The 27,098-nt window shown below is 36.0% G+C and overlaps 2 protein-coding genes and 2 long non-coding RNA genes across 6 annotated transcripts in view; 2 read left to right on the forward strand and 2 right to left on the reverse strand.

Annotated features, from left to right (window-relative positions):
- Positions 1 to 29: 29 nt before the first annotated feature.
- On the reverse strand, positions 30 to 3,352 carry LOC113499400 (tol-Pal system protein TolA-like). Its single transcript, XM_026879879.1, has 3 exons — positions 2,917 to 3,352; positions 2,244 to 2,447; positions 30 to 1,414 (listed from the first exon to the last, which is right to left on the reverse strand). Exons 1-3 carry the CDS (start codon positions 3,169 to 3,171, stop codon positions 1,115 to 1,117), a joined length of 759 nt encoding a protein of 252 aa, XP_026735680.1. The 5' UTR covers positions 3,172 to 3,352; the 3' UTR covers positions 30 to 1,114.
- Positions 3,353 to 3,790: 438 nt separating this feature from the next.
- LOC113499401 lies at positions 3,791 to 5,532 on the forward strand. Its single transcript, XR_003401100.1, has 2 exons — positions 3,791 to 4,015; positions 4,771 to 5,532. It is a non-coding gene; the product is annotated as an uncharacterized LOC113499401 (long non-coding RNA).
- Positions 5,533 to 7,575: 2,043 nt separating this feature from the next.
- On the forward strand, positions 7,576 to 8,483 carry LOC113499271. Its single transcript, XR_003401091.1, has 2 exons — positions 7,576 to 7,825; positions 8,088 to 8,483. It is a non-coding gene; the product is annotated as an uncharacterized LOC113499271 (long non-coding RNA).
- A 1,979-nt stretch (positions 8,484 to 10,462) lies between these two features.
- LOC113499270 overlaps positions 10,463 to 27,098 on the reverse strand; it is a 65,906-nt gene continuing 49,270 nt past the window's right edge. The window contains exons 1-7 of one of the 3 annotated variants that reach the window (XM_026879681.1): positions 16,829 to 17,125; positions 15,555 to 15,694; positions 14,398 to 14,731; positions 13,767 to 14,127; positions 13,330 to 13,504; positions 12,254 to 12,482; positions 10,463 to 12,143 (exon numbers count right to left, since the gene is read on the reverse strand). In XM_026879681.1, the coding sequence (XP_026735482.1) occupies positions 11,338 to 12,143; positions 12,254 to 12,482; positions 13,330 to 13,504; positions 13,767 to 14,127; positions 14,398 to 14,731; positions 15,555 to 15,694; positions 16,829 to 17,057 (2,274 nt within the window). In that variant the 5' untranslated portion in view covers positions 17,058 to 17,125 and the 3' untranslated portion in view covers positions 10,463 to 11,337. Of the gene's footprint in view, positions 12,144 to 12,253; positions 12,483 to 13,329; positions 13,505 to 13,766; positions 14,732 to 15,554; positions 15,695 to 16,828; positions 17,126 to 27,098 lie in introns of those variants that run through there. The other 2 variants (XM_026879680.1, XM_026879679.1) reach the window with 2 other exon arrangements.

The following is a 27,098-nucleotide window of genomic DNA, read 5'->3' on the forward strand; positions in this document are numbered from 1 at the left end:
GCCGATGAGTAAAAAGTAAAACCAAAGAATTTATATTTACACCATATATTTATACCCAGTTTCTTGAAATGTACAAAGAAACAGATTACCATCATAACAAAATTTATCGAATTTATTTGCCAACAATGCCTGTGTCACGGTATCTAAGAGAGCGATAGTTTCAAACTTTACAAAACTTTTAGCGAAAATGAAACACAATTTACATGATCCATACTATATTAAACAGAAGCTTAAACGAAATCAATCATATCAAAAGCTTATACGTCGAACGTCTTAACACACAAATTATAAAACTACAGTAAATCGAGTTAATCTAAAAGTATCATAAATTCATCGCAATCCACACATTCTCGAAAACAAGTCGTCCGGTAAGTATACAATATTTACATTCCTATAAAAATGAAATGCAAAAGCTGCTATTGTACATCTGTAAGCCTACTTTCTGTCAGTTACAGTACTTCGTCACTAATTCAAAAGCCAAAAATTTCAAAAACGTCTTCATCCAAAATAATCCAGGTTCTTCTTGATACGTGTGCTAAGTTTCAAATTCAACTGAGTACCACCTATTTAACTAATTAACCTAGGTACCTATAGCAACATAGACAGTTAGAAATATTATTGTTGATGAAGTTCTCGTTCAGCGGAAATTTCGATTCACATTTTGCCTAAAAGTATCGAGTTCTTAGTACATAGAAGAGTCAATACTGAAAGCTATTTCTTCGGCGCGTTTCCTCGGTTTGTAAGTATAGTGTGAAGCTTTGCGCAAAAAGTCAATGACAGCAATATGTACAGAGGGAGACAAAAACTGTTGCCAAACTGCTCTAACAGCCAGCCAGTACACTTTGTACAAGTTACTTATGATAGAACTAGTTCCATCTCTTTGCATTTGATTCATTGGCGGACATAGCTTCTATGTCTAGTGTCGACAGTCCATCGAGTCAGGTAACTAATCCAGAGCGCGCAGAATTTGTTTCCTTGTATGTACAGCGTAAATAACTATAAAATAAAGCACACTGCTTAAATCTACCAATTTGTGCGGACTCCGCCAATGAATCTGGATTCCTGACCCACTCTGGTATTTCAATTACTTAACCATACTTCGTTACTTGGTCAGTCATCGGCCTCGCTTACTGTCTTTGGAAGCTATCGCGAGCTGGTTGGCGACGTGCTTCTTCCGCCGCGCGTTGCCGCAGGCCGCCCGCGCCGCCTCGCACGCACAGTGCGCCGCTTGCTTGGTCGCCGCACACTCCGCACATGCGCACTGCAGCTTGTGTTGCAAGTGCGCTAGTCTTGCTCTCGCCTCCGAGAGGTTGTGACACTTCTCTTGTAAACCGAATTTAGTCTTTTCTAATACACAGTGCGCAGACTTTTCTAGTTGCGCGGCCAGTTGAGTAGCTTGTACCATTAGCTTGTGCTGCAAGTATTAGAACAAAGAAAATTGTGTCTTAAGGTAAATTCAAGCGGAACTAACTATACAATCACGTAGTAACAGCGTTAATATCGACAGTAGTCACGAAAGGATAGATAATAAAAGGTCTAAAGGTAATGATTTGAAAGTAAACAACAAAATTAAAGATAGTTTAACAGTTATGTTTATTTGAGATAAAATTGATTATAAAGTTTCATTTACACTTTTATCCACCATTCTAAAACTGAAAATTATTTTTTTTTACCACCACCAGAGCACAGGCATGATAATAGTTTTCCTGAATATGCTCTAAAACAAACTGGCACACATGACAAGATAGCTGCTGAGGCGATAAATGTGCACAAGGACATGCAAATCATTGTGCTACCAACTTCCCTTCAATGTGGTTGATGTTCACTGGTGATGGATGAAATTGTCTTGCCGTCCACTTGTCTAGACCCTTTGAAAAAGAGAAAGCAAAGTTTTACGAAGCGTCCAGTAACGTAAATCAGGCACTTCAACAATTACTACCAAATAACGTTGGAATTAGAAACAGTGATCAGAATGTGGTAGTAACCGTAATGAATTCGCCATTCAATTGTTTTTTTAAATACTTCGTAAAACTTTGGATTCCTTTTCATCTAGTTGGGTAGGAATTGTTGAAGGTACACCGATGGTAATTTAATAAACAAGAAGAATAAACTTCTTGTATGTATAAAATGTTCTACTATAAATATTACGTTACTACAGTGTCGCAAATCGGTACGAATGATTTGCGTAAGGGGTAAGGATGATCCCAAAAATTCTTAAGACTGAAACAAGTTTTTCGGCTCACCTGAGCAGTGGCTTGCTGTGCAACTTGCACCGCAGCGTTGACAGTCCCTTGTTGCTGATGCACTGCAGCCGTGTTCTCCGCAACAACTGCCTCGGCCTCCTTCACTTCTTGCTGCAGTTGTTCCACCACAGCTTGCTTGCCAGCAAGAGCAGCCTCAGCCGCTTTGGCTGCTTGTAATGCCTTCTCAGCTAGTTGAGTTTTTACCTAAAATATTAAAACAATGACCAGAAGAGTTACGAGTCACTACAGTTCATTAAAAGTAGGTTAACATTGATGAAATTATAATAGCCTAGTGGTAAAATTGCAGGACTGCCAAGTCAAAGGTCCCAAGTTCGATCCCAAGGCATCGCCGAGGCCGAAAATTGGTCAGGACAATATTATTATAAAACATTAACGTTATATTGTGTTGTAACACAGAATGTACCTAAAGCAGAAAACTATTTCAATTTGTCTGTGGGCATGAATAAGAAACTTATTAACTTGTTGAGTGACATGTCAATCAAGATTTGTTTATAGTTTTGTTCATTATTTATGTATTAGATGATTCAGATTGTTTTCTTAATCATGTGTTCACTGTCTTTCATCTTTGTCATGATTGTCATGTCTCTGTCACACGCACAGCAAGTATTTATTTAGAGATCACACAACACTCCATAGTTTTCGCTGTACTTACCATATGAGCTGCCTGGGCTCCTGCAGCGTTTTGTGCCGCTTGTGCAGCTTTCGCTTCCGCAGCTGCTTTCTGTGCTATACTTGACGCGCACTTTCCCTTACAGTCCCTCGGGGTTTCCCTTACTCTATTGTCCTTTTTGCCCTGCAGTTGCTGGGCCAACTGCGGCAAGTCTGGCTGCTTATCTAATGCCGATCTTCTCTCCGGGAACCCCCACACTGACGCACAAGTCAGCAACAAACACACCCACAGTCTCATTTATACACAATTTGTTAACCTACGAGTTTATATCGGCAATATTATATTGCCCACGCGGCCCTAAAAGACTACATAAGTTTTTTCCTTTCATAGAATGGTGGATAAGAAATTTTTCCTCAGGACTTGTGACACAAACAAATCACGATCAGGTGGTTTGACAGAATGACATTGATAGTTCTAAATTTTAATTTCTTTCACTTCTATAATCATAACTTTTAGTTCGTATTTACTTTTAATAGATATTGATACTTCTTTAGTCTATCTATAAATAGTGACATTGGTTTTATCTCTGCTTGAATCGCTTCTCATCATATCAGTGATGTCCCCAACAATCGCGTTTCATTAAATTTTTTTTTTTTTATTGTTTACTAAAAAGCTCCATTTTATGAATTGATTTTTGAGGACCCACAGATTGGCCTCATAAGAAAAGACAAGGTCCTGGATGGATCAGAAGTAGGTAGCTTTATATCAAATCATCTTTATTTTAAAATATTAGTTTAGCAGGATGGGTATTAACTAAGAAACTATGCATATGTGGCAGCCTTATTAAATAATGAAACATGAACGAATTTTCAATCCCTATACATTTTACTGGCAGCAAATACATTTTTTAACAGAATAGAACATTCAAATAATGACATAGTTACGAACTGTCAATCAACAACTTGTCATGGCTTAAATTTTGTGTGAAAATTTGGGATTTATAGAAACCCGGTAAAATTATGTGTGCTTTCATTTTATCCCTCAGTTCGGATAGCAGCATAACAGAGGCTTGATCGGTCGCCTCCTATTTCCTTTTGGATGCACACATTGTCACCTGATTCTTGGGAAATTCTGTTTTAAGGTCTGTATTATTTTTGACTTCATCTTCTTTAGTATTGTCTTCTTTATTCAGCCACTTTTTTTCTCTTAAAGAATTGAGTAGTTTATTGTCTTATGTTCCATTCTGGCCTGGTCTGTTGTTCTAGTGGTTAGTGTCCCTGCTTGCTTCACCTGAGGTCGTGGGTTCGATTCCCACACAGGACTAATAATTGTGTTATAAGAATTACGATCATTCCTTCTTTATCTGGGCGTAATTTATTTGTATTACATGTATTTAGAAATATATAAGTAAGTTCATATGTTGTTAGTACTGCTCTGCTTAGTTAGCGACTAGATGGCGCTGTGTGAAAGTTGCGAAACATTATATTATTCTTTAAATGTGTATGTAACCACCGACACATAAGCGATGAGGGCTTATATTGCATCTGATTTGAAAGACATAATAAACATTTATTCTTCAAAGTGTAGGCGTGATTTGAGGCTGGTAGTAATGTCTACTGAATTGAAACTTCTGCTATGTTTTCGCACTGTCTAATTTTGGTGCATTTGGATGCCGGAACCATATCTTAGACTGGCATTCAACGAATAAAAAAGCTGATTATCAGTAATAATATGTGTGCCGGCAGAGGAAATTAATTTTACATAGAGAACAATATCTTAGAAGTAATAGAAGTGTTCAGTTGGGCTTAGAGTTTTGAATACCCATTCAGATTTTCAACGTATATCTAAATATAAGAGAAAGCGTTTTCATTCATTTGCATTCAACTGTCTTTCCAGAACAGCGTGGGGCGTCTGGTATCAAAAGTGCACCTCACAAAGGCATTTCCCGCATCCGCTCGCCAACACATTGCTCTGAGTCTTTCGAAGGAGCCCAGCATCGCAGCGCCGCTGTCGCCAACCACCGTCGACGTGAACAAGCAAGGTGGCTGCCGTAGCCAGGACTTGAAAAATGATTTGCCTCTCTTTGTACGCCCTGATCGCTTCTGCCACGATCCTAGCGTGCGTTCCAGTCTGCTACAGACAGTTTGAGATGCACAAGTTTGTCAAGTGCCTTCGGAAATAGGAATAATGATAATTTGCATGAGTTGCATGACGGCGATCATCGCGGTTGGTTGTATAGCCTGTGGCCCTGTAGTATTGGACGCGTTGTGGCCTAAGTGTCCGAGCAGAAACAAGAAGGACGTACCGATGCCATGCAAGAGCCCCTGCTGCCCGAAGCGATCTCACGCAAGCTGAGAAATTAATTTGTATTGTAAGATGTATTAAATATTTATATCCGCTATGATTTTATGTTTGTAATTTCAACTTTGTTCTTGGATCGATTGTAACATCTTATTGAACACATGTATTGGCAGAAGATATAGCTGTAAATAGATTCCATACTCATAAAATATCCATTACTTATAATGACTGATTTGTTTATTTGAGAGTGTAAAAAATAAGCACTATATATTTAGAATTTTACTTTTATGAACTTTGTGTACAAAAATAGATAAATAAAAACGTCGTGCATTTACCTAATAAAACTGGTGGGCTAAACTGTCGTTTTTCATTGAAACCTAAACTTACAAAAAACATAGCACTTTTCTATCGATAGTCGAATTCGTATAATACGAAAACTGAGTAATCTAATAGTGGAGAATCACATGAGTCATATATAACAACTATTCTCCCAGTTGAGCCAGCAGATAAAGTAGAAGGTTCCTAGCATGCTTAGTTATCTAACATTGACAAACCTTGATGTATCTTGTAAATCTGGCTCATAAAGCTGACTTCGGCCTTATTTAGGCCTGGTTTTAAACAAAAGTTTCGCTGTAAACGAAAGAAACTAGTTTTAATTTAGAATTATTCCACTGCCACTATCTTGCACCACCAATTTTATTGATTTTTTCATATATACATCTGATATATACATACACAGATAATTCAAGAGCAGCTCTTTAAGTTTTCTTAAGTAAAATGTATTTTAACTCTATTTTTAATCGTTTTTCCAATCCATCCATCCAACAGTCGACTTCCAGTTAAACCAGATGCAGCTAAGTAGCAGACGCTACTCGTATCAATGCTCTTGCGCGATCACATCTTCCCGTTTCACTGAGATACGCTGGCGCTGTCGTGGCGGCTGTTGAGAGTCTCAAACAGCACAAGTATAGCAACCAAGTTGGTAACTACTGGGTTGAAACTCTAGGTCCGTTGAGCAGTTGATATATATAAAACTAGTAATTTTTGAATGGAATCCCTCGAAAATAATAATTTTCCCTGTTGTTTCCACATTTTTCATTGTATCTTCGGTCCTATTAGTCGCAGCGTGATGGTCAAAAACCTTCCTCGATGAATGCTCTATTCAACACAGAAAGATTTTTTCAATTTGAACCAGTAGTTCCTGAGATCAGCGCGTTCAAACAAACAAACAAACAAACAAACAAACAAACAAACAAACAAACTCTTCAGCTTTATATATTAGTATAGAAGTATAGATTCTCAAGTCACGGAGTACGTAATTGAACTCCTCCGAAACGGCATGTCTGCGAATCGGAAAACATCTACTTTTTAAGCTCCGATTTTTTTTTATGATTCGTTATTTTTAATTTGTGTCACAAAACAACGTTTGCTGGGATAGTTAGTAATTTTATCAATATTTAGGATATAGTAACATAACATTTTAAATCAGCTATAGGTTAATATTATACGTATGTATAATTTTAACAGGCAGTCTTACAATAGGCAGATTTGATATTCCTGAAATCCGTATTTCTACTTTAATTAATAGTATTATTACTTAAGGGATGACTAGAAAATAAGCAGGTACTAACTCGATTCGAAATATATTAATTAATAGTTTTCTAATAAAATGGCCTGTCCTGCGGCAGGAGCACGGGGCGTATACCGCGTCATGCAAATATTAATGACATCATTCGTCGTGCTCTTGTCACTGCTGGTGTACCTGCCGTTTTAGAACCCAATGGTTTGGTACGCAACGATGGTAAGAGACCTGACGGAATGTCATTGCTGCCTTGGAAATTGGGTCGGCCTTTGGTGTGGGACGCGACATGCGTCGACACCCTCCCGCCATCCCATGTTCTAAGTTCAGCGGTCTCGCCGGGCGCTGCTGCTGGAGCCGCGGAAGCCCTAAAACGGCGGAAATATAATAACCTTGTTGGTAATTATATTTTTGAGCCGTTTAGGGTCGAAACGTTCGGGACATGGGGACCAGGTGCACGAGTTCTTTATAAAGAACTCGCAAAGCGTTTGGTCGACTCTACACGTGATCAGAAGGCTGGTCTATATTTTGCCCAAAGAATTAGCATTGCCATACAACGTGGCAATGCAGCCAGCCTTCTGGGCACGTTTCCCGACTTTGGCAGGGATGAGGATATCTTTTTTGACGCTTTGTAAATAATGCATATTTTTCTTTTTATATTATATAGCTTTCAAAATGTAAATATTAGTTTAGTTTAGTTCCTAGATACTACTAATTTTAGATGATTAAGAAGGTTAAATATTTTTTAATTAATTGTATACAAATAAAACCTCATTCACATACATCTGACAAATTAGCCGTAGGACCTCACCACTTCTAGCAGGTGACATTGACAGAGTTTTAAAAAGAAATTTTAAATTTAGAAATATGGTGATGTTTCGTTTCGTGTCATAAACCGGGCGAAATTTTTCATGTGAATAAAATTTCTGTAAAAACAATATGCATGTTAAATTACTGTGGAATGTCGCTAGGATAATCTTGATATCGGGATTATCTTTTGGCGTCTGATTAATACAAAATAAATGTTAGAGAAGTTGCCGTGCCCTGTCTAGAAATAGCTGGCCTTTACATGTAAGTATCACAATCTGTACCTGTACTCCTTGCCTGTAACAAAACTGCCTAAATCCTTACACACTATAATTTCTCCAACGAATCTAATAAAATTGCTTGTGACATTTGGTGAGGCACTTCTTTGACATGTTCGGTGCATTTTTTGTCTTGTGAAGTGTTTTCAAACTCTAGCAGAAGGCACCACCGATATTCAAGATAAGCACATTTATTTCTTTTTGTAATATTTTATCGTTTTCCAAAATTACTTCGGTCATTGTTTCAGATCTTATCTATGATTTGCGGTCCAGTGTACGCTTTCATATCGGGCGTAGTGCTATTTGCCTGTCTCAAATATTTGCAAGTTCGGACTGGGCACGACAATAAAATTTGCAAGTGCGGTGGTCAGCCACGATAACCTACACAAGTGACTCGCTTAAGGTGCCAGAGTAACTGTCAAAGCTTCAAGATGGTTTGTATAAGTTGCGGTGCCTTAATAACTATACTGGGGTTGGTAGTCGTTGGACCAATCATATGTGAAAGAATCCTGTGTTGTTTAGGAAGTAGTAAGAAAAAAATGAAATGTTGAGTTTCAAGTTCTGTTTACCTAGCTTATTTTGATGTACCTATATTTCAATTTCCATGTAACTTAATTCGAATATAATTACATAATTAAACACTATCGATTGTTTTATTTCTAGTCTCGATTCGTTGTTTACTAAATGGCTTCCTATATTCATCTAGCTTTTCAACTTTATTGATTTACTTTGTGTTAAATAATACAGAAGCATCCCGCATAACGCTTACGTTAAGTTCGTTAAGCTTATTAAAATAAATTGTTTGACATTTTCTTTATCTTTGCCTCTGTCTATACATAAATTGAATAATCTCTTTATATCATCATCTCTTTTGTTTCAGAGCCAATGTTTTTCGTATCACTCCTGGCTTTAATCACAGCTGCTATATACCTCACAGTTGCAGACATCTTTTCCAGAATTTTTGGAAGGAGGAGGAGCTGTTGTGATTCAAAATTTTATGGTGATGATAGAATTGAGGACTCAAGACGTTCTGACTCTGTAGGATCTGATTCCGTTGGAGCGCGGACGTGACATCAGTGTTTATAATGATTTGTATGAGTTGTGCCACAGCCCTCGTGGCAGCCAGCTGTATAGCATGCGGGCCCCTACTGTGTGACAAGTTGCTGAGGTGTTTTGTCAAAAGTAAACGATGATTTCGAATGACTTTGTGTTCTTGTTTGTGTGATGTAATAAATTGTATGTCCCTCTACAATGTATTTTTTATTTCGGTCAACCAAATCGTTTTTCGTTTCCCAATGTACTTTATCGCCTTTAAATCAACGTTGAACATTGAATTACCTACGTATTTTAATTTTTAAACTGAATAAAGCAAGTATTATTTGGAATATTTTAAACTTGAAGCTCTAAAATGTTATCTTTAATGTTGTTGATGAGTTTGCTGACCATAACTATTGAGTGATCCTTTTGTTTCAGAGGAGACTGCCGAGATATACGGATGCATGATTTGCGTATCTTTGCTGAGTGTGATCAGTGCTGCTGCCCTCATCATCTGCGTGCCATACTGGACACGAGGTCTATTCCAAAGCAAATGCTCATGTCCTGAGGTGCCCATATGTCCTGACTGCGGCATGCCGTTCTAATCGCCCGAGAACATTGAATCGTGGAACGGCTTTGCAATGAGGGTATGCATTCGAACGCTTAGTTAAACAACTAAGTCCTTATGGCCTGAAAACAAATCTTGATTGTCAACAATTCGTCCTGTCTTTGTTCGGGCCAAAACCTGTACGTCGACTTCATCAATGCACATTCTGGTTCAGAGTAATTCGTAGTGGGAGTGTTAGCAGCTGAACAATATGATTTGTATGAGTTTTGTGACCGCTTTAGCAGCTGCCGGCTTGATTGTAATAGGACCAATAATATGCGAAAGGTTCTTGCGATGTTTGATAACAGCAAAAAAGTAAATCTGATTAATGAAATGTTTGTCTCCATTTTGTGTATCAATTAATTTTTGTGGCCAAAATAAATAATGTAAAAAGGAGTGTTTTAGTTTTATTGTATTTTGTCCTCGTTTTCATTTGGTTCCTAGGCCAGGGCGGTCTGTAATGGATTATTGGTCAAATGTTTTGCACAGAAATTGTGTGGGTCCCATCCCATCACTAATGCAATATGCTTTTTTCCGGGTTGAATCGCCTATGACACCTACCCACGAGGGCACTTCGTGGGGATATGTTGGACTTTCACAGACTAAAAACATCTACTGCTAAAGCCAGTGTGGAAATGGTCGCTTGGAAATGCTCTATCTCTCTCAATAAATAAATGAATAAATAAATCCCTTGCTGGCCCTAGTCTTTTTGACTTGAAGGATGGATGTAAGAAGATCGCCGCGCAGGACGATGCTCCCTTCTTGGCCTGTTAGCTGATGGAATGAATGGGAACCTCCCCGCCTAAATGGAAAAATTCTGTATTTTCTACATTTCAGATTAGATTGGATATGAATATTCTTTATTTCACACCATAGAATTACGGCAGTGATTCTTAAATCACACAGCGTAAGGGTACAATGGCGGTCTTATTGGGCTGTTTTCGATGATGTGGCAAAAAGGTATAAAATAAAACCAGGTTATAGAAATTAGGAAACATTTACTAAACAACTAACATACCCCGTAATATCACTTGACTCCATTCAACTAGACTAAAAAAGTACAAAAATTGAGCAAACATGTCATAGTACGTCTGCACGAATCAGCGAAATAAATAACTTACTTATGACACAAAGGGGGATGCGTCCCATACATGCTCCATACAAAAATCCCACACAAGGAAATAATTTTGAATGGAATCCGTTTTATTAAAGTACAGTTATAGCGACATCTGTTGGCAGTTCACGTAAACTTTTAACATTTTATCTAAATTTTTATGATTATTACACGAATAGAGTGGTTTATGTGAATTGCTGCAGAAACTAAAACGATAATTTAATAATGCTTTCAAAAATCACCCACTGCTATTCTTTGTCCAGGATTATTTCTGGATACAAATGACTTACCAATATTTGTATAAGTGGGTGTTAAACACACCTTCACAACCTTGTCATTAGCTTCTACAGGCATCCTTTGACTTTAAATTGGTTTGAAGTAGAAATATAAGGTCTCTATTTACCCGTCCAGGTAAATAGGAAATATTTACAATTCAGACTTATTTAAAGAGTGCGAAAAGTACTTTGCAAATAGCAAAATTCTATGGAAATACTAACTACTTTGCCAAGGTTAAAATTTCCGTTAATAATTGCTATTATTTAAGGCTATACTGGCCTATAGATTAAGTAAAAGAAAAAATGAGTGAGCAAAACATCTAACTCCTAAAAATACAACAAGAAGTTACGTCATAACAAAAAACAAAATCCTTCATCAGCAGTCGAGTTCAACATCCAACAGTTTCCATTCAAAAATTTGTATGGAGCAATACAAAACGCAACACCATCAATTGACTAACATCGGACTACGTTGTTCGACTATCTTTAGTTGGTGTTACTATTGCTATAACGTGCTTCTTCGTTCGCGGCTTACCTAAGACAGCTTCATCTAACTTAGCTATCGTCGCACTAGGGGTAGGATGATGTCCTACAAATCTTGAATGAGAAGTAGGACGGACTATCTGTACTTTCTCATTGTTCACGACAGCCATTTCTTTTTCCTCAGATTTCTCAGCACTCGACCTATAAAACCGTCTGATTGGTGCGTTGTTTGCAGCATTAGGATTAATTTCTTCAATTTGGTCAGTTAAGGTTTCTTGTTTTATGTTTAGGTTCTCTATTGGCTGTATATCTTGTTTGATTATTTCAAAACTAGGTGTTGTTGTTTCTGGTCTGACTGTGGTTGTTGTGGTTGTGGTGGTTGTGACGGGCGGGCTGCTGTTTTTCAAAGTCATACGTCGTCTATGTTTTTTCTCTTTAGAATCATTATTTGTTGCATTCCCTTGAGCGATGTTAAAATCAGCCTTAACTGTGATTAGTTTGATATCTGATGCGTTTTCGGCTGACGTTGTGTTTCTTCTTTCGCTTCTAGATACATTTCTATTGACGTCGAAGTTTCTATTGCCTCTGTATACGGGGGCAGATTCTGTGCTTGTTTTACGGTTTCTCTCATCAATGAGTGGGGTGGGAGTTATGAATTGAACGTTGTTTGTGATGCTAGCAACTGTAGGTATGTTAAGTTGTGCTGGTGCGTTAGAAGGAGCATTCTGATCTTGTAGAATATTCATAGCTTCTTTGATACCGTCCACGTCTCCGGGATTTGTTTTTTTACCTGAAAATTTAATGATGGTTTTAAAATATTGATTTCATATACCACGCATATAAACTAGAGCTTTATTTATATCTCTATCATCACTAGCAGGGTTCCAGTTAAATACTTACTATCATCTTGCATCTCCTTCTTGTAAGACGAGAAGAATGTCAAAGCTTTCATCAACTGGTAGCTCTTGGAGACCGGAATGTTGGTCTCATACAGCTTCTTAGTATTCTTGCAGTCGACATAGAACCACCAGTTGCATTTGAGGATAGTCTGATCGAAGAGCGTGGACTCAGGACAGAGGAAGGATTTCATGACGAGACCATCGTCTGTTAGAGCGCAGACGTGGAACACCTGGGAATTAAAAAAATGATGATAGTTGTATTATTGGCTTGCTAATATTATCAATTCTAGTAGCTATAATCTGCGGATGTTACAAAAAAACTTAATTTTTATTTACGGTGGCAATGCATCCTTGTGTGCACGCTCCTAGCCAGCAATGACGCCGTTGAATTGTTTGATACCTTACTTTAATTATTGTTTTTGTTTTCTATCTAATCTATGTAGTTTGTATCTACCTAACTAGTTCTATTATAGTTTAATAAATTGTATTTTTATATGCAAAACGCTTCTATATCTATACTAATATATAAAGCTGGAGAGTTTGTTTGTTGGTTTGTTTGTTTGAAACAAATTTTGAACGCGCTAATCTCAGGAACTACTGGTTCAAATTGAAAAAATATTTTTGTGTTGAAAAGACCATTTATCAAGAAAGGTTTAAGGCTATATACCATCACGCTGCAACCAATAGGAGCCAAGATACAATGGAAAATATGGAAAAAAAACAGGGAAAATTATTCATCTTCGAGGGGATCCGTTCAAAAATAACTTATATCTTCTAACCACGCGAACAAAGTCGCGGGCAACAGCTATTAAAGAATAATACGAGTAGTAACCAAAAATGGTAGAACAGTTTTGCTGTGAGGACTTGTAGTTAAAATCTGATGTAGTAAGATCTGAGACAGACAAAAGATAATCCTAGTTACTGATCATTATCCAGGTGCGTAGCTTTTTGGCTGTCCATAAGAAAGTATATTAATATACATACATCTAGACAAATTTGCCTATTTGTGGTAAATTCTCATATTAAAAAATCAGTCTCCAGAAGGCAAGATAACAAAATATAAGTCAGTGTACTCACCATACACCCAAGACTCTCATCGCCGTACAAACCGGGGAAGTACTTCTGGTCGCCGCAGTGGAAGCTGGTCTCCGGCAGATCCACCTTGGACTGGAAGTGATCGTCGAAGTTCTTCTCGTAGCCCACCGGGTAGTACTCGCGCGGCGCGTTCATTACCTTGCCCGATATCGGTGCTCTGGAAAATTGTTGTGGTTGTGACAGTTAAAGCTTGAATAATTAATGATTTAGATGGATTTAGACTTAAGAAGTGTACAGAGAATGTCGATTAATATTAGTAGTTAGACATAACTGGATTTTATTAGAATACCTTTAAAGAAATTATACAAAACTTAATTTAAATAGTTGATAGAAATGAAGGCATCTTCGTCTGAATTCCAATGGAGTAATTGATTTTACAAACCAATCCTTTAGAAATGGCTTAGCGACAACTTTCATACCTCTTCAGCGGCTTCTGGGGTAAGGCAGCGGTCAATATTTCAGGCTCCGGCTGTTGCTGAAACACGAACGGCTGTTCCGTTGTCGTTGTCGTACTTGTGGTTGATGACGTTGTCGGCGGGACCGGGATGTTTGCATACTTGCTCAACAACTGCTGCTGCCTCAGAGAAATTGCCGCTTCTATCGCCTCCATAGATATGTTCCCAGCTTTAGCTATCTCAGCAATCTTATTATTGATATCTTCCTTATTAAACTTCAAAACAGTGTCGTCTCCGTAACCAGTTATAGAATTGTAATCATCAACTTTCTTCGTGTTGTACACAACGTTGTTCGCTATATCGTGCACTTGATGAGGGACCGGGTCTACAAAGTTAGAAATAGGATTTTTATGGATGTTAGAGCTAGGTACAGAGTAAGAGGGGTGTGGTATGTGTATTTCTTTGAATACTGGGGCGGATACAAGAGTCATGGCTTGAGAAGGTGGCAAAGGTACGAATGGGTTAACAGTGGTCATGGAAAAAAGTTTTGGATCTATCATGGTAGGGTGTTGTGTGTATCTGATTGGAGAGTACTGCTCGGCTGTCATTTGTGATACCATTTTTGATATTTGATTGTGTGATGGATATATCTCACTTTGGTAAGCTAATCCTGGGCCCTTTGACTGTGGGATTGGCAGTGGCGTGTAGGTCTTGCGGGTCGCTGCTATGGGTATCACGGCGAGGGTATCTTCTTTCGGCGGGAGAGGTTTGAAGGCTGGTATTCCCATGGGCACTGGCTTGGCCATGGTGACGGTTGGAACTGGCTTGGTTATTGTATGTTGGACAGGGCCTACAGGTGCCTGCACAATGATGGGCTGCATGGTGGAGGTGACGTGTCGATGCAAGCTCGTGAGCTTGTCCATGGCAGATTGGTTGGGCCGGTTAGCTGGTGCCATTGGACGCATAATTCTGTTTTGTTTTCCACGTTTCTGAAAATAGCAAGTTTTAATATTTTATTAAATCTTATAAAGCTATCTCTTTTGGAATGCCTGGAGACTTGTAAAAACTTTAGTTCATAAATGTACAAATACTGTCGTTGATCTAATCGTCAATAATTTATTGAAGCACTGCCCTACTTGACATATCTACCCAACAAAATTACCCTCAAACATTACATACACGAGATTCCATAAAAACGATCGTTACACATTTTTAATCCTTGCACCAAATATGGCAAGATCTTATGTCGTACATAATTGTCCAATCAAGATGTTTTTCAGAGATCAAGTTGCGTTACATCTCTGTAAGTCTAATAACAGTTATCTAAGATAATGGTCTTATAAATTGCGCCTCCTAAGCTAGGCTGTTGAAATCGCATTTATGAAGTTTTTGTTGTTATGATTCAATTGTCCATGTGGACGCTATTGGCGAATATTGTTCAGAGATGGAATTTCCAATTCGCATTTCATTTGTTGCTGGTATTAATTATACATTATTATAGGTATTGATTATTTTATTTAATGAATCGTTTCACAGTGCAGCCAGTAGTATTAGTTAGTACTACTCATTTCTACTCGGTCATTATCTATGCTACATTTGTTTGGTCCATTTTCTTTCTAGTGTTCTCGATTTTTACGACTTTGATATAATGATAGCGACCTACGATAATTGGAGACGCTCTTGAAGAAGATTTTGATAATGTCTTCGTAATTATCCCTCTTGTTTATTTTTTCTTTACGAGAATTATCTTTGGATCTCATTAGTTTTAAGAACCATGATGATTTTATCTCTTTCTTGACTGTTATATCTTACCTCTTGCTTGACATTCATCCTCGCTGGGTCGGTAAGGAGGTTCGGTGGGGCTCCATTCTTAACGCTGACAGACCGCCGCCTGCTCGGGTCCAGATTAGTAAGCGACTGCTCAAAGCCCAACTCATCACCCAGACTGAAACCTGGAAAGAAGAAACATTATACATGAATAAATATATTATTTTGATTTAATTTGCATAAGGAACTTTAATTCTTGACGCAGGGGAATTCACAAAAAAAAAAGTCACATGCGCAAAGGCACTCAAAGTCAGGACAAGCATTAGTAGATCACACAAATACTTGTCTTACGCGAGGATCGAACCTACGACTCGTCGCACTCCGTGGGTTCGAATAGAATAGGTTTTTATTTGTAAAACTTGAATGGCAAGACAGAGTAGACGAGGCCAGTCTAATACGAGAGAATACATCATGTTTGGAGTGAAAAAGATTTTATTTCTCTAGACTTTGAAAAATAATTAACAAATTCTTTCTTGATTCTTGATCTTAGCGCTTATGATCATGAACAAACTTCCATGGCATAAACTGCTACAATGCACATATAATTTATACTAATTCTAGCATTTTAATATTTTATTTACTAAACCCAACCTCTGTAGGGTTGATTTGATCATCTTGCATTTCCACTTCTGTTCTTTTGCTACAATTTCCTCAATCATTAGTACTATTAACGTTCCTTTGTCCATCATCTATAATGTTATTATGTTTACAAATGTATGTAATTGCAGATTCATACGAACTATTGTTACGTTTTACTTCATTAAAATATTTATTGCTCTGTTACATATTCTGTTATGTATACTATGTTATGTACTTCAGAATTCGCAACATTATTACTGAATTCAGTGGTTTTGTAATTAAGGTTTTGAACCGCAAATGACGTTATACTAGATTTGAAATTAATGTTCATGTGGATATTGCAGGCAAATTTAATTATAACTTTTGCCATATTAGCAGATACTACAGTCATACATATTTGATCTGATGTCTGGTCTATAAGCAAAGCATGGATTGCGCAGGTCTGTCGCCATACTATCACCAGCTAAATGAAATCCAAAGAGAGCTCATCGATTTCCCCAAAACGTACCACCAATATTTTTAAATCTACGTCTTCTTCTTTCTAAGTCTTGTTCAATAAAAATACTTCCTGCCCAAAAATACCCACTTGGCTAGCACAGTCAACTAAGATCGATGGACACGTGGTATTGTAAGAAGGTGAAGATGGAATATAAGGACACATGTTTCAAAAAGTAGCTTACCCAAACTAGCATGTGCTTTGATGCCTCCAAGGTTTCTCACTCTGAACAGCCCGGACTTTTTGAACGCACAGTTAATTTTGAAACCGAAGTCTGATTCAAGCACACATGTTGGTTGCACGATTTCTGAAAGAAGAAAGAGAATAGAAAATATTAGTTTAGATAGATAGAGCTGGTATACAATAAGATATAGGATTGTCAATATCATTAAAACCGTGTAGTGCGATATCATACTTGTACACCTATAATATTACCTAAAGAAATAGGGGTGGGCCGTAAATTAATAATAGTAAAAAAAAAAATACTAGTATTATTATTTCTCCCATAGAGCGGAGGTGAATGATCCCTATTAGATGCCCCATCACATTGTAGATTAAAGTTCTCAAGAAGGCCTCTGCGCGTTGGACCTGTGTCCCCGTTCAAGCCTTTAAAAAGGACCGGGTCTCTTCTCTTGAAGTTAACCCGTGAATGAAAAGAGATAGTATTATTACAATGAAAACCATAATTTATGGACGTAGGTACGATAATAAAGTTAAAATTAGAACTTTAAAACTGTAATAAAATTTTATTTTTACAATTACTTGACTAGATTTATACACCACAAAATAGACTGGGTAATCATAGCTTGGAATAATTACGTTTAGCCTTCAAGCTCTAGACAACCATTCTTTTTCATAGTTAAACATAAAATAGTTCTGAATGTTCCTTAAAATATTAAGTTCAGTAATTATGTTATTTTTATGTAAGTTTTTTTACAAAACTTTCATGGATCAAATAATTAATGCTTGGCATGGCATCTTATACCACTAGGCCATCCGTGCAATCGAATTGATGGTATATTGAATAATTATAATTAATCACAGCTCTTTAGTTTTAATTGATCGATCATTTTAATAAATGTTGGTTCAATAAATAGAAATACTCAAGTGTGTTTTGTTTGTGCAATAATTTTGCATGAATAATTAATTGTGCATGTTTATTAGTAATGGATTAACAGTAGTTTGAATTGCTGTTTAAAAGTCATTGAAGCGTATACATTCTTATTTATCAGTACTGTCATTTCAAATACTTCTATTTGTTTTTATAACTAACCCTAATTACAAGCATCCTAATATATGTAAATATATGTGTGGTATTTTTGTCCCATTATTGTGAATAAGTTCAACAGATACTAGGTAATCAAATTTAAAAACTTTTTGCATTTTATGGGACTCCATGGTTAGCTTAGTGGTAGGTCTTAGGTCACCGTGCATAAACCTCTGTATCTGGCGTGTTGTGGCAAGGATTTGTAAGATCCACGAACGCTTGTTTTGAGTCTGGGTGTCTTTATGCACTTGGCTTAAATGTTTGTGAAACCCTGGACGAAATAGTTTGGGGTTGCAGTTCGGGAACAGTTGTTGTTTTAAGGTTTTACATTTTTGAGGCGATTAAGTTGGCGAGACTTTGAGAAAAGCCAGAACTGTTTTAACATCACTTGGTAGGATTACGTTTAAAAATAAATGATAACTGTAGGGTCTATTGTTGTTTACATACATCGAATGGTTCTTAGCTCAAATGTAATGTATTATTTTTACTTTAAAATATTTTCAGCCTACATCCTCAACACAGCACGCGAGGAAATCTTCATCCTGATTGCATCTAAACTCATATTTTATAGTACTGCAGATAACAAACGAATCGACAAGCACATCCCCTTGTTTTACATAATTAATTACTTAGTGGTCATTAAATGCGGTACATTTTTCCTTACCGGCGGTGCGTAACCAGGATTCTTGACCCCGATTTCACTTCGTCCTTTACAATTGAGTCATTTGTTAAGTTTCTCTGCACTTCTTCTAAGGTATTAAAGCGTATTTATGATTCAATATTTATGTTACAACCTATGTGAAATTAATTCATAAGCGGTCAAAGTTTCTGGGAGGGATCATTCATCTTGAATGATTGAAAATAATTTAAGTCCTGGCAATTAAGGTATTTTTTAAAGAAAACCTTTTGATTTATATCTTAATAAAAAACAATCTTTAAAATCCACATTATAATGATTTTGCATGAATTAAATCAGTTCTAATATAGCAATTAAGTTTATCAGCTAAGTTTACTCGCAATAGGTACTTATCACAAACTGGAGAAAAATATATCCTTCAGGCTTGAACAACTTATTTAATATAGGCAACAATACAATAAAAGTAAGCAACTACCTTAACTCAGTATTTTATCTTTATTTTTTCAGATAATTTACCCGATACCTTGGTAACCGATCTCATAACTCTCATTAAGTCATTGCTCAAGTTCACTATTGACAGTTGTAACCCCTAACCTATAACTTCGTGATGCAATACCTTGAGGGTTTGTTCACCTTGTCAATGAATCAACCTTGTTTTTCGTCGCAGCAATTTGTCAGCTAGTCATTGCAAAAAAACAATTTGCATTTATTATATATTTAAAAAGTGTAGCAACTTAGCACCATTTCTTGCTATTAAAATTTACTGAACACTATCGAGATTACTAGCTAATAAAAAAACTTAGTTTTCATTTCAGCATTACACTGTACACAAGTTTAATGAAAGATGAGAAAATGATTTTAAATAAATTGTGAATGTAATAAAATCACTGTATACCGTAAAATCAGAAGTACCACACTATCTGGAAAGAATTTACAACAACAGACTCCTTACATTTCATACAAAAAGTTTTAGTTCATAATAACTTATACACGTACACGTATATTTTTTAATGAAACTTCTTATATACCTGTATTATCCAACCCAATTAAATCAGTTCCAAGTATTATCAAAGGTCTAGGGCTCGGCTCACGAGAACACTTGATTTATTCTTAACAAAAATAGACTATAACCCACTTATTTTACTTCGTGATATAATTATTTATCCGTTCTCTTAACAATGAATGATTATGGATTTGCATCAATGTTAGTTATGTGTAGCCTTAGAAAATTTATAATTCAACAGCAAGACGCACTCTAGATTGTATATTAATTTATTAAACATTTTGCCACGTTTCCCGATAAGCTAGCAGGCTGAAATTTTAAGGGCAGCTTCAAACCCGATGATAATGCAATTTAAAAATTATAAATTGGACCGATTTTGATAAAATTTGAGGATTTTAGGATTTTTAAATCTTTTTTTATTACCATGCTTTCTAACTCTAGACGGTGTTTTCCCACAAACAAAGGCCTATGGCTCAATCGATCAATAATTGAATACGCGCAAATTGGTTTGTAATACTAATTACAAAAGTGATTATAGTTATAAAAAGAATTAAGTGAGCTGGAAATAATAACTGATAAACATCGGATGCCAATTATGACAGTTTAAAAAGTGTTTAAATGTAAATAGTATCTAGCTTTCGTGAGTAGGTTGGCACATGTGAACATGAGAATGATTCATTAGTTATAGCAACAGTTTTCTTACGCGTGTTTTTCGGGATAGTCCGACTAGTTTCAGACCCAACCGGAGTCCTTAATTATGAGTCGATGCGATTCAAATTCATGATTATGATGACTCGGGGCAATCCGATAAATACGCGTAAATAAACCGTATTATTTAAGAAAAATATTCGAATTAAAAAATAAATTAAAATATTTTACTAGTTCAAAAATTCACGCTTTTATTAAACACATATAGTAACAACGTAAAACATGAAGAAAAAACCATTGTCGTAAGTCATACGCAACGATTGCCAATACTTCACAACTGAACAGGCTTTTATAAAAGTCTAAATTCGTGAAAATAAAGCTTTTGTTCAGCAGAAAAATCTTGCATGTCAACATCACTATCAAGACGTCTAGCACTATTGCCTAAAAATCAGCATTTCTGTCATTGCATCACATCACCTTGGCTATCAAGGCTAATACAAGTAGCACATATTATTCCCAAAGTTAAGAGGGTCTTATATGTGAGAGGGTCCTATCATCTTTATAAATATGATACAAGTTCAATATGATTGTAAGAAACTGACAGTTCTTTTTACGCCATAGATGGACTATGAGAGGTGAAGGTTGAAACCTGTCAAAAGCTCAAAATGGAAGGACATTTATGCTTATTAATTAAGGTTTCTGAAACCTTGTCAAAGTAAACGAGGCATAAAGTTTTGTATTATTTATACGTGTAAAATGATAGTGATTGCATTGACAAAGTACTTTCAATTAGAACCATCTCAAACCAAGGTCCGTTGCTCAACATATTTATAACAGTCTAACCGAGAGCCGTATAGCAATCGTCGGAAACTGAAATCGATTCATCTTTATATAAATATATGCAAACGACCAATTAATTAAATGTGTCTAACTAGAAAGAAAGAACCGGTTTTAAATTGATGCGATTTTTTATAGTTTTTCGAAAGAAACATGTGAAATATGCCTATGAATGAACTTGAGTCACTTTCTCAATCTATTAGTTTTATAAATAGTTCTCGGAATACAGGGAAAAGTGTGAACGAAAGCAGTGAAATCAATTATGCATGTATTCAAGTTCACTTGATTGCCTAACCCTTGGGTGAAAGGCCGTTTCCATTTTTATTAATCCTGTTTTTACAGACCAAAGGCTTCCCTAAATCAGGCACACCCTATGATTAATGTTTAACCGTATGTGTAGTCCTTTTCTAGGCATTTCCTTCGATTTTAATTCTTACTCATATCATAATTGATAGATTTTCCTCACATAAAAATCTCCGTCATAATTCATTAATTACTTTACGAATTCGTAATTTTTTGCTCAAAATTTTCTTTTATAATTGCGAATACTGTAATCATATTACCGTGCTGTATCTATGGGCCGCCTTTGATATTTCTCTTTTCTTGTCTTTCTGTTACATTGTAGAACAAGTCCTGTCTACTCTTTCTCTCTTCTTACTTGATTTACGAAGTATTTCCCGCCCATCCAATTATTAATTATTATTACTAGCCCGGAATGCCCCATTGCTAAGCAAAACCTCCCCTAATCTTCTTCCACTTGTCTTTCTCCTGCTATTGGGAGGCTAATGAGATAGACGTTTCCCTGAACGTCCTCTGGGTCTGCCTCGCTGACTTAACCATAAATCTTTCTTAACCATAAAATAATAAGATGTGCAACCAAAATGGCAGCCGCGTTGGGGACCACATAATTACTCTTATCACGACACAGGTCTTCAAGTTACAAAATTCTTCATTGCTGTTATTATTAATGTAATTTCTTTCACGCTCATTTGCGAATAAAATGGAAAAAGATTTTTGCGTCGCTTTGAATAATGACGTTCCGATTGTTGCAATGTGACCTTAGGTGTGTAGTGTTTGTATGTGAGGCAATATGTAAGAATAGACTTAATTTTAGTGCCTTAAAAAATCTTGAAGACTAGATGTTGCTCGCGGTTGCTACCGCCTTGACGTCGGTTAATATTAACCTCATTTAACGAAGTCAGATAAAAGTAGCTTACGTGATTATCTAAAAGTCTAGGTTACTTCCATACCAAAGTTATCGAAATTGCTTCAGCTATTTGGGCGTAAAGAGGTAACCAACAAACATATTAGTGCAACGTGATTCATTGAGACATCTTTCCGGTCATATCCATGTTTATTATCTTTAATTTTATTCTGAAATCGAATCCGCATCAATTTTATTGCTCCCGAAACTCGGAAGAATTTATAATAATTAGCCAAATAACAAGTAACAAGTGACGCATAACCAAGTAACCAACGTAATCATTTTTTACTATCGACATAATAATGACAAAATGTAAATCAACCATCTACCACGAGAACTTACGATAAGATTGTTGGGATTGTGGGAGTGAGAGAGCGCTCTACACCGTGAACTTCCATCTCGCTTCCACGCCTTTCTTTAACTTTCGGTGATGGACCACCGGTCTGGTTGGTTGGTGCCGGATCTTTTGGAGAAAGGTTTGCCTTACTTACAGGTTTCGTTTGTAAATAAATGCTTGTTTGTTTGTCTCATGTTTTGTATGTCGATTTAGGTAAATAATGAGAGTGAATGTTTGTTGTTGGTTTTTGTGCCTTTCTGTTATCGCTTAGTTGAAGAAGTGTTTATGGAAAATTAAGTGTTTCTGCTTTTGCGCTGTCATTATTTTAAAAAGATGAATGAATTTATAGCGTTTTGCAGTACTAAAGATAGGATCTTTTAGTCATCAATTAATTTTTTTGCTTGCAGTTTTTAAGTAATACCATCAAAGACATCTAAAATTTTAATTACCTGTCTACATAATATTTTCTTATTTTGCCTATTCCTTTTATTGAAAGATTGTCATTATAATAATATAACGCTTTCGCCACAGGCCGCACCTACAAATAAAACTAACAATTAATATTCGTCCGATACGCCCTTATAACCTAGATATTCAGTCACAAATTTCTATAAGAGAAACTAAATATATGATGATATGGTATTATATGGAAAAGTCATAAATTAGGCTTATTGGGGGAAAAGTGAAAAGAAAGAACAATGTTCGACGAAGCATGGTCGGACAGGTGGACGGCTGTGATGTATGAACATGCGTAATGTGCTACTGAAAGTGGGGACTTGGCGAATTTAAAAAATAGCATTAATTTGTTAAGACACTTGGCTATCGAAAATGTTACTCTAGGAACTAAATTTACCTACCTTAAAGTACCTAAGTAAATTTAGTTCCTGCCATAGCTACTTAAAATCTCTCAAAAGACTAAACAAAAATAAACAATAGCAATAATGTAATATATGAGTATTTATTATGGTTAGTTTGTTTGCAATTAAATTAAAAGTTAAAAATTGTAATTGTTACCGACAACTTTTAATCACAGTTATAAAAATCCCATTACTGGGTAAGACTCGCCATTTGTACATACTTTCTTTGTATGTTCACAACGAGTATATACCTATTTAAGTAAAAAATATATATATTTAAAATAACAATTGTAAACGTGTAAAAATATATCCCTCAAAAAATAAATGAACATATTCAACATAACTTTAATAATTTAAGCCAAGTCCATAGCCATCGCGGTTTAACTACGCGAAGACCACAATAACGAGCCCAATTGGAATGATCGCGCTCAAATCTCCGTATAATCGCATCAATTTTGTGACGCTCACGTAACATGATAGCTTCCACAGTTCCATTGATTCTTACAACTGTTTTTGTTGAAATAAATTGATTGTGACAAATTATAGTGAGGTAATTTAATTTCACTCGTTTGTTTTCGAATGACACCTCGTGATTTAAGGTGGGTTTTGTTCCCACGCAATAATGTTTGATGGTGTTGTCTTAGTAAGTAATATTTTGTGTTATTTATTTCTTGTGCTACTTTGACTATCGGCTAGACGAGTAGTTGAGGTCTCTACGCCAAAAACGTGACGTGTCGCGAGTTCGATCTTAGCGTCGATTAAACGTTTTTGTGATCCACGATCGCTTGTTCTGAGTTTGGGTGTCTTTGAGCATGTGACTTGAATGTTTATGAAACCCCTCGCGAAAAAAGGATTAAATTCCGTAGTGTAGGAGGTCTAAGTGATTTTCTGCAAGGACTGTTGTTGCCTTTGTGGAAATGAAACGTCATTATGCGCAATGTAGTCTCGTTTTTAGAAGTTGGTCCTGCTTTTAAAGATCTTTGAAGAGATACTGATATTACTTTTGTAAAGTGAACTTATATGAGTCAGGGCTTCATACAAAAACGATTTTTTTTATGAAAATACTTACTTAGTTTAAAAACTAAGACGAAGAAGTGTTAGCGACAAAAGTTACTTTACAGTCACGTAAAATGAGAGCGACATAAAAAATGATTGCGTTCCGCCTGTGAATATATTTACTTCTCGACGATTGCGATGAAGAAAATAGGTCGTATGTGTTAAAAACAACTAGTCAGCAAAATCTTTGTCAAACATATGACTTAGAAAGTTCGAGAAAGCTTCAAAGAGTATTTATTCTTAATTATTTATTTAAACTCAAAGCAGATTTATTTGGATGGACAGTATGAACATGCTTAAAAGTTAAGCATCAACAGCGGTACTTCAAACACATACCGATGTCAGAAGCAATTAAATGGCACTGACAGCCTCTGATTAATTGAAAAGCCTACAAATCTTCAGGTCGCATCACCTCACTTTCACCTTTTAAAAACGCCTTTGACCTCTACGAATCGGTGTCAATTTAGCACTGAATCTTACAAAACTATTGATAAACATTGTTACCACATTTATAAAGCTTGACAGGTGCTACAAAGTTTGGCTGAAGGCTGACCAATTAACTTGAAAATATAAGTAAAATAACCACTTGAAATTTTTGTTTGAATATTTTACGGGGTCTTGGTAAATCCATGCTAGAATTATTGTAAATATGAAAGTAAACTGTCCGTCTGTCTGTTACTCTTGCACACTCAAACCACTGTACCGATTTTAATAAAATTTGGCCTTGTAAGCTTGAATTACAAAAAATAAACTTAGGCTTCTTTTTGCTATGATCAGCGTATAGATCGCAAGTTTTGAATTACTTCGAGGAATGAACGTGGTTTATTTAAAAAAGCCAATGAAGATGCTATTTTATTGAATGACCTCATTTAGAAGGCATTGTATTCACAAAAGCTTTTAAAATATAAAGAAAATTTTACACCAACAATAAACCCAGTTCGAACAAAAGAACGCATCCTTGTGAAAGCTTCGCGTTTTATTGCTCGTTTCCTATTTAGCAACACAAATGTACAAACACGACACAATGCATTTGAATATCATCTTGCTTTTGTCTTATTAAGTAGCGTAGTATTATAACTCCTCGAAGTGACATTTCCAAAATCGTTAACATCAAGAAACGTTTGAATGTATGAAAATGACATTTCGTTTTATTTTATCACGTGACTTAAACTTTTCATTTTCATACATCTGAGCCACAGTTCTGCTATTTACAATGGCCGATAAATTAATGAAATTTGGCTAAAAAATGACAATTATCGTATTCTCTTAAGCGTTACGGGATGGTACACTCAAGGTCAATATAATTAACTTCCAACTGTTGTATTGGCAAAATGCTTAAGAGAATAGGAATAATTTTAAATTTAATCCAATTGCAATTCATTCATCGGCCGTTGTAAAATAGTAGCAGCAGCTGGGCTCTTAGCGTTTTTGATTGCAGAAATGTCATTTGGCCAGAGGTCCAGCTTTCGTTTACACCTGTTAAATATAATTCTTATTATGGTCACTTTCGTTGAAGGGAAAGTCTTCGGTAATGTCACCAGTTTGTCACGCAGACACTGAGTATAATTTTATGGAGTCATAATTATTGGTAATGTTTCTGATGGATGGACGAACCCTTTGAACGCTGAGCTGTAGAAAATCAATTATGGTAGAGAACACGATGTGACTCCATGTTGTTATGTTTTATCATTTAAAGAGGGTTGTCTGACGGTTAAGTTAAGTATACTCGTCAAATTTAATTTTAACTGATTTGATAGTGTGTCTTAGAGTCGAGTTAGAGACAAACCCAGACATTAAGATATATTACAATCTATAGGACTATGTCACAAATATGAAACGTTACTACAAAATACATCCTTCGGGATACTTGGCAAATATAAATCACTTGTCTGGTCACATAATCTGGTTTCAAACCAACCTGATACATTTTAAGACGTAGCAATTAGATAAATAGTAATTAGAAATTATTAAAGTAACTGACGTGAGGATTATTCATTATTAAATGAAGCAACGGTTTGCTCACGTATATTTATCGGGATTTTCCGACTAGTTTCGGACCCAACAGGAGTAATCATGCTTTACAAATTAGCTAGAGAGTTGAGATTTTCACAAATTATGTAGGTATTTCTGAAACTGTCTTAACAATATATTTTAAAAATAAAAATCGAGGTTAACTTTTTGAGCAACGGTTTTTATGCCCAAAAATTTAATTGGTGACCTTTTTTCAATTTTTGTTTTTTCTTATTTGAACGAAACGCCTAAGTCGCGAGTCCAGCTTGCTCTACCGGTGTTTTATGAAAACAGATTTAAACAGCAACATTAGTCTGAAGTTCAGATACACTGACACCGTTTTGAGCGATTACCCTGCCATTACGGTCATTAGATCACCGGGTGAACAGTAATGGCGGATAATGATGTATCACAGCGGATATTATGCAAGAGTTTAAGAGATGGGTCAATGTTTTATTGATTTCATGATAATGTGGAATGAAGGTGAGTAGAGATTTAAAGTGGTTAATGTTTATTTGAATCAGTTATAAGTTTGAGATAGATGAATGATTTGAGAGAGATTAAGACCCATTTTCATTACATTTTAGATTAATTACAC

Source organism: Trichoplusia ni, chromosome 12 (assembly GCF_003590095.1).
Source record: "Trichoplusia ni isolate ovarian cell line Hi5 chromosome 12, tn1, whole genome shotgun sequence".
Classification (NCBI taxonomy): Eukaryota; Metazoa; Arthropoda; class Insecta; order Lepidoptera; family Noctuidae; genus Trichoplusia; species Trichoplusia ni.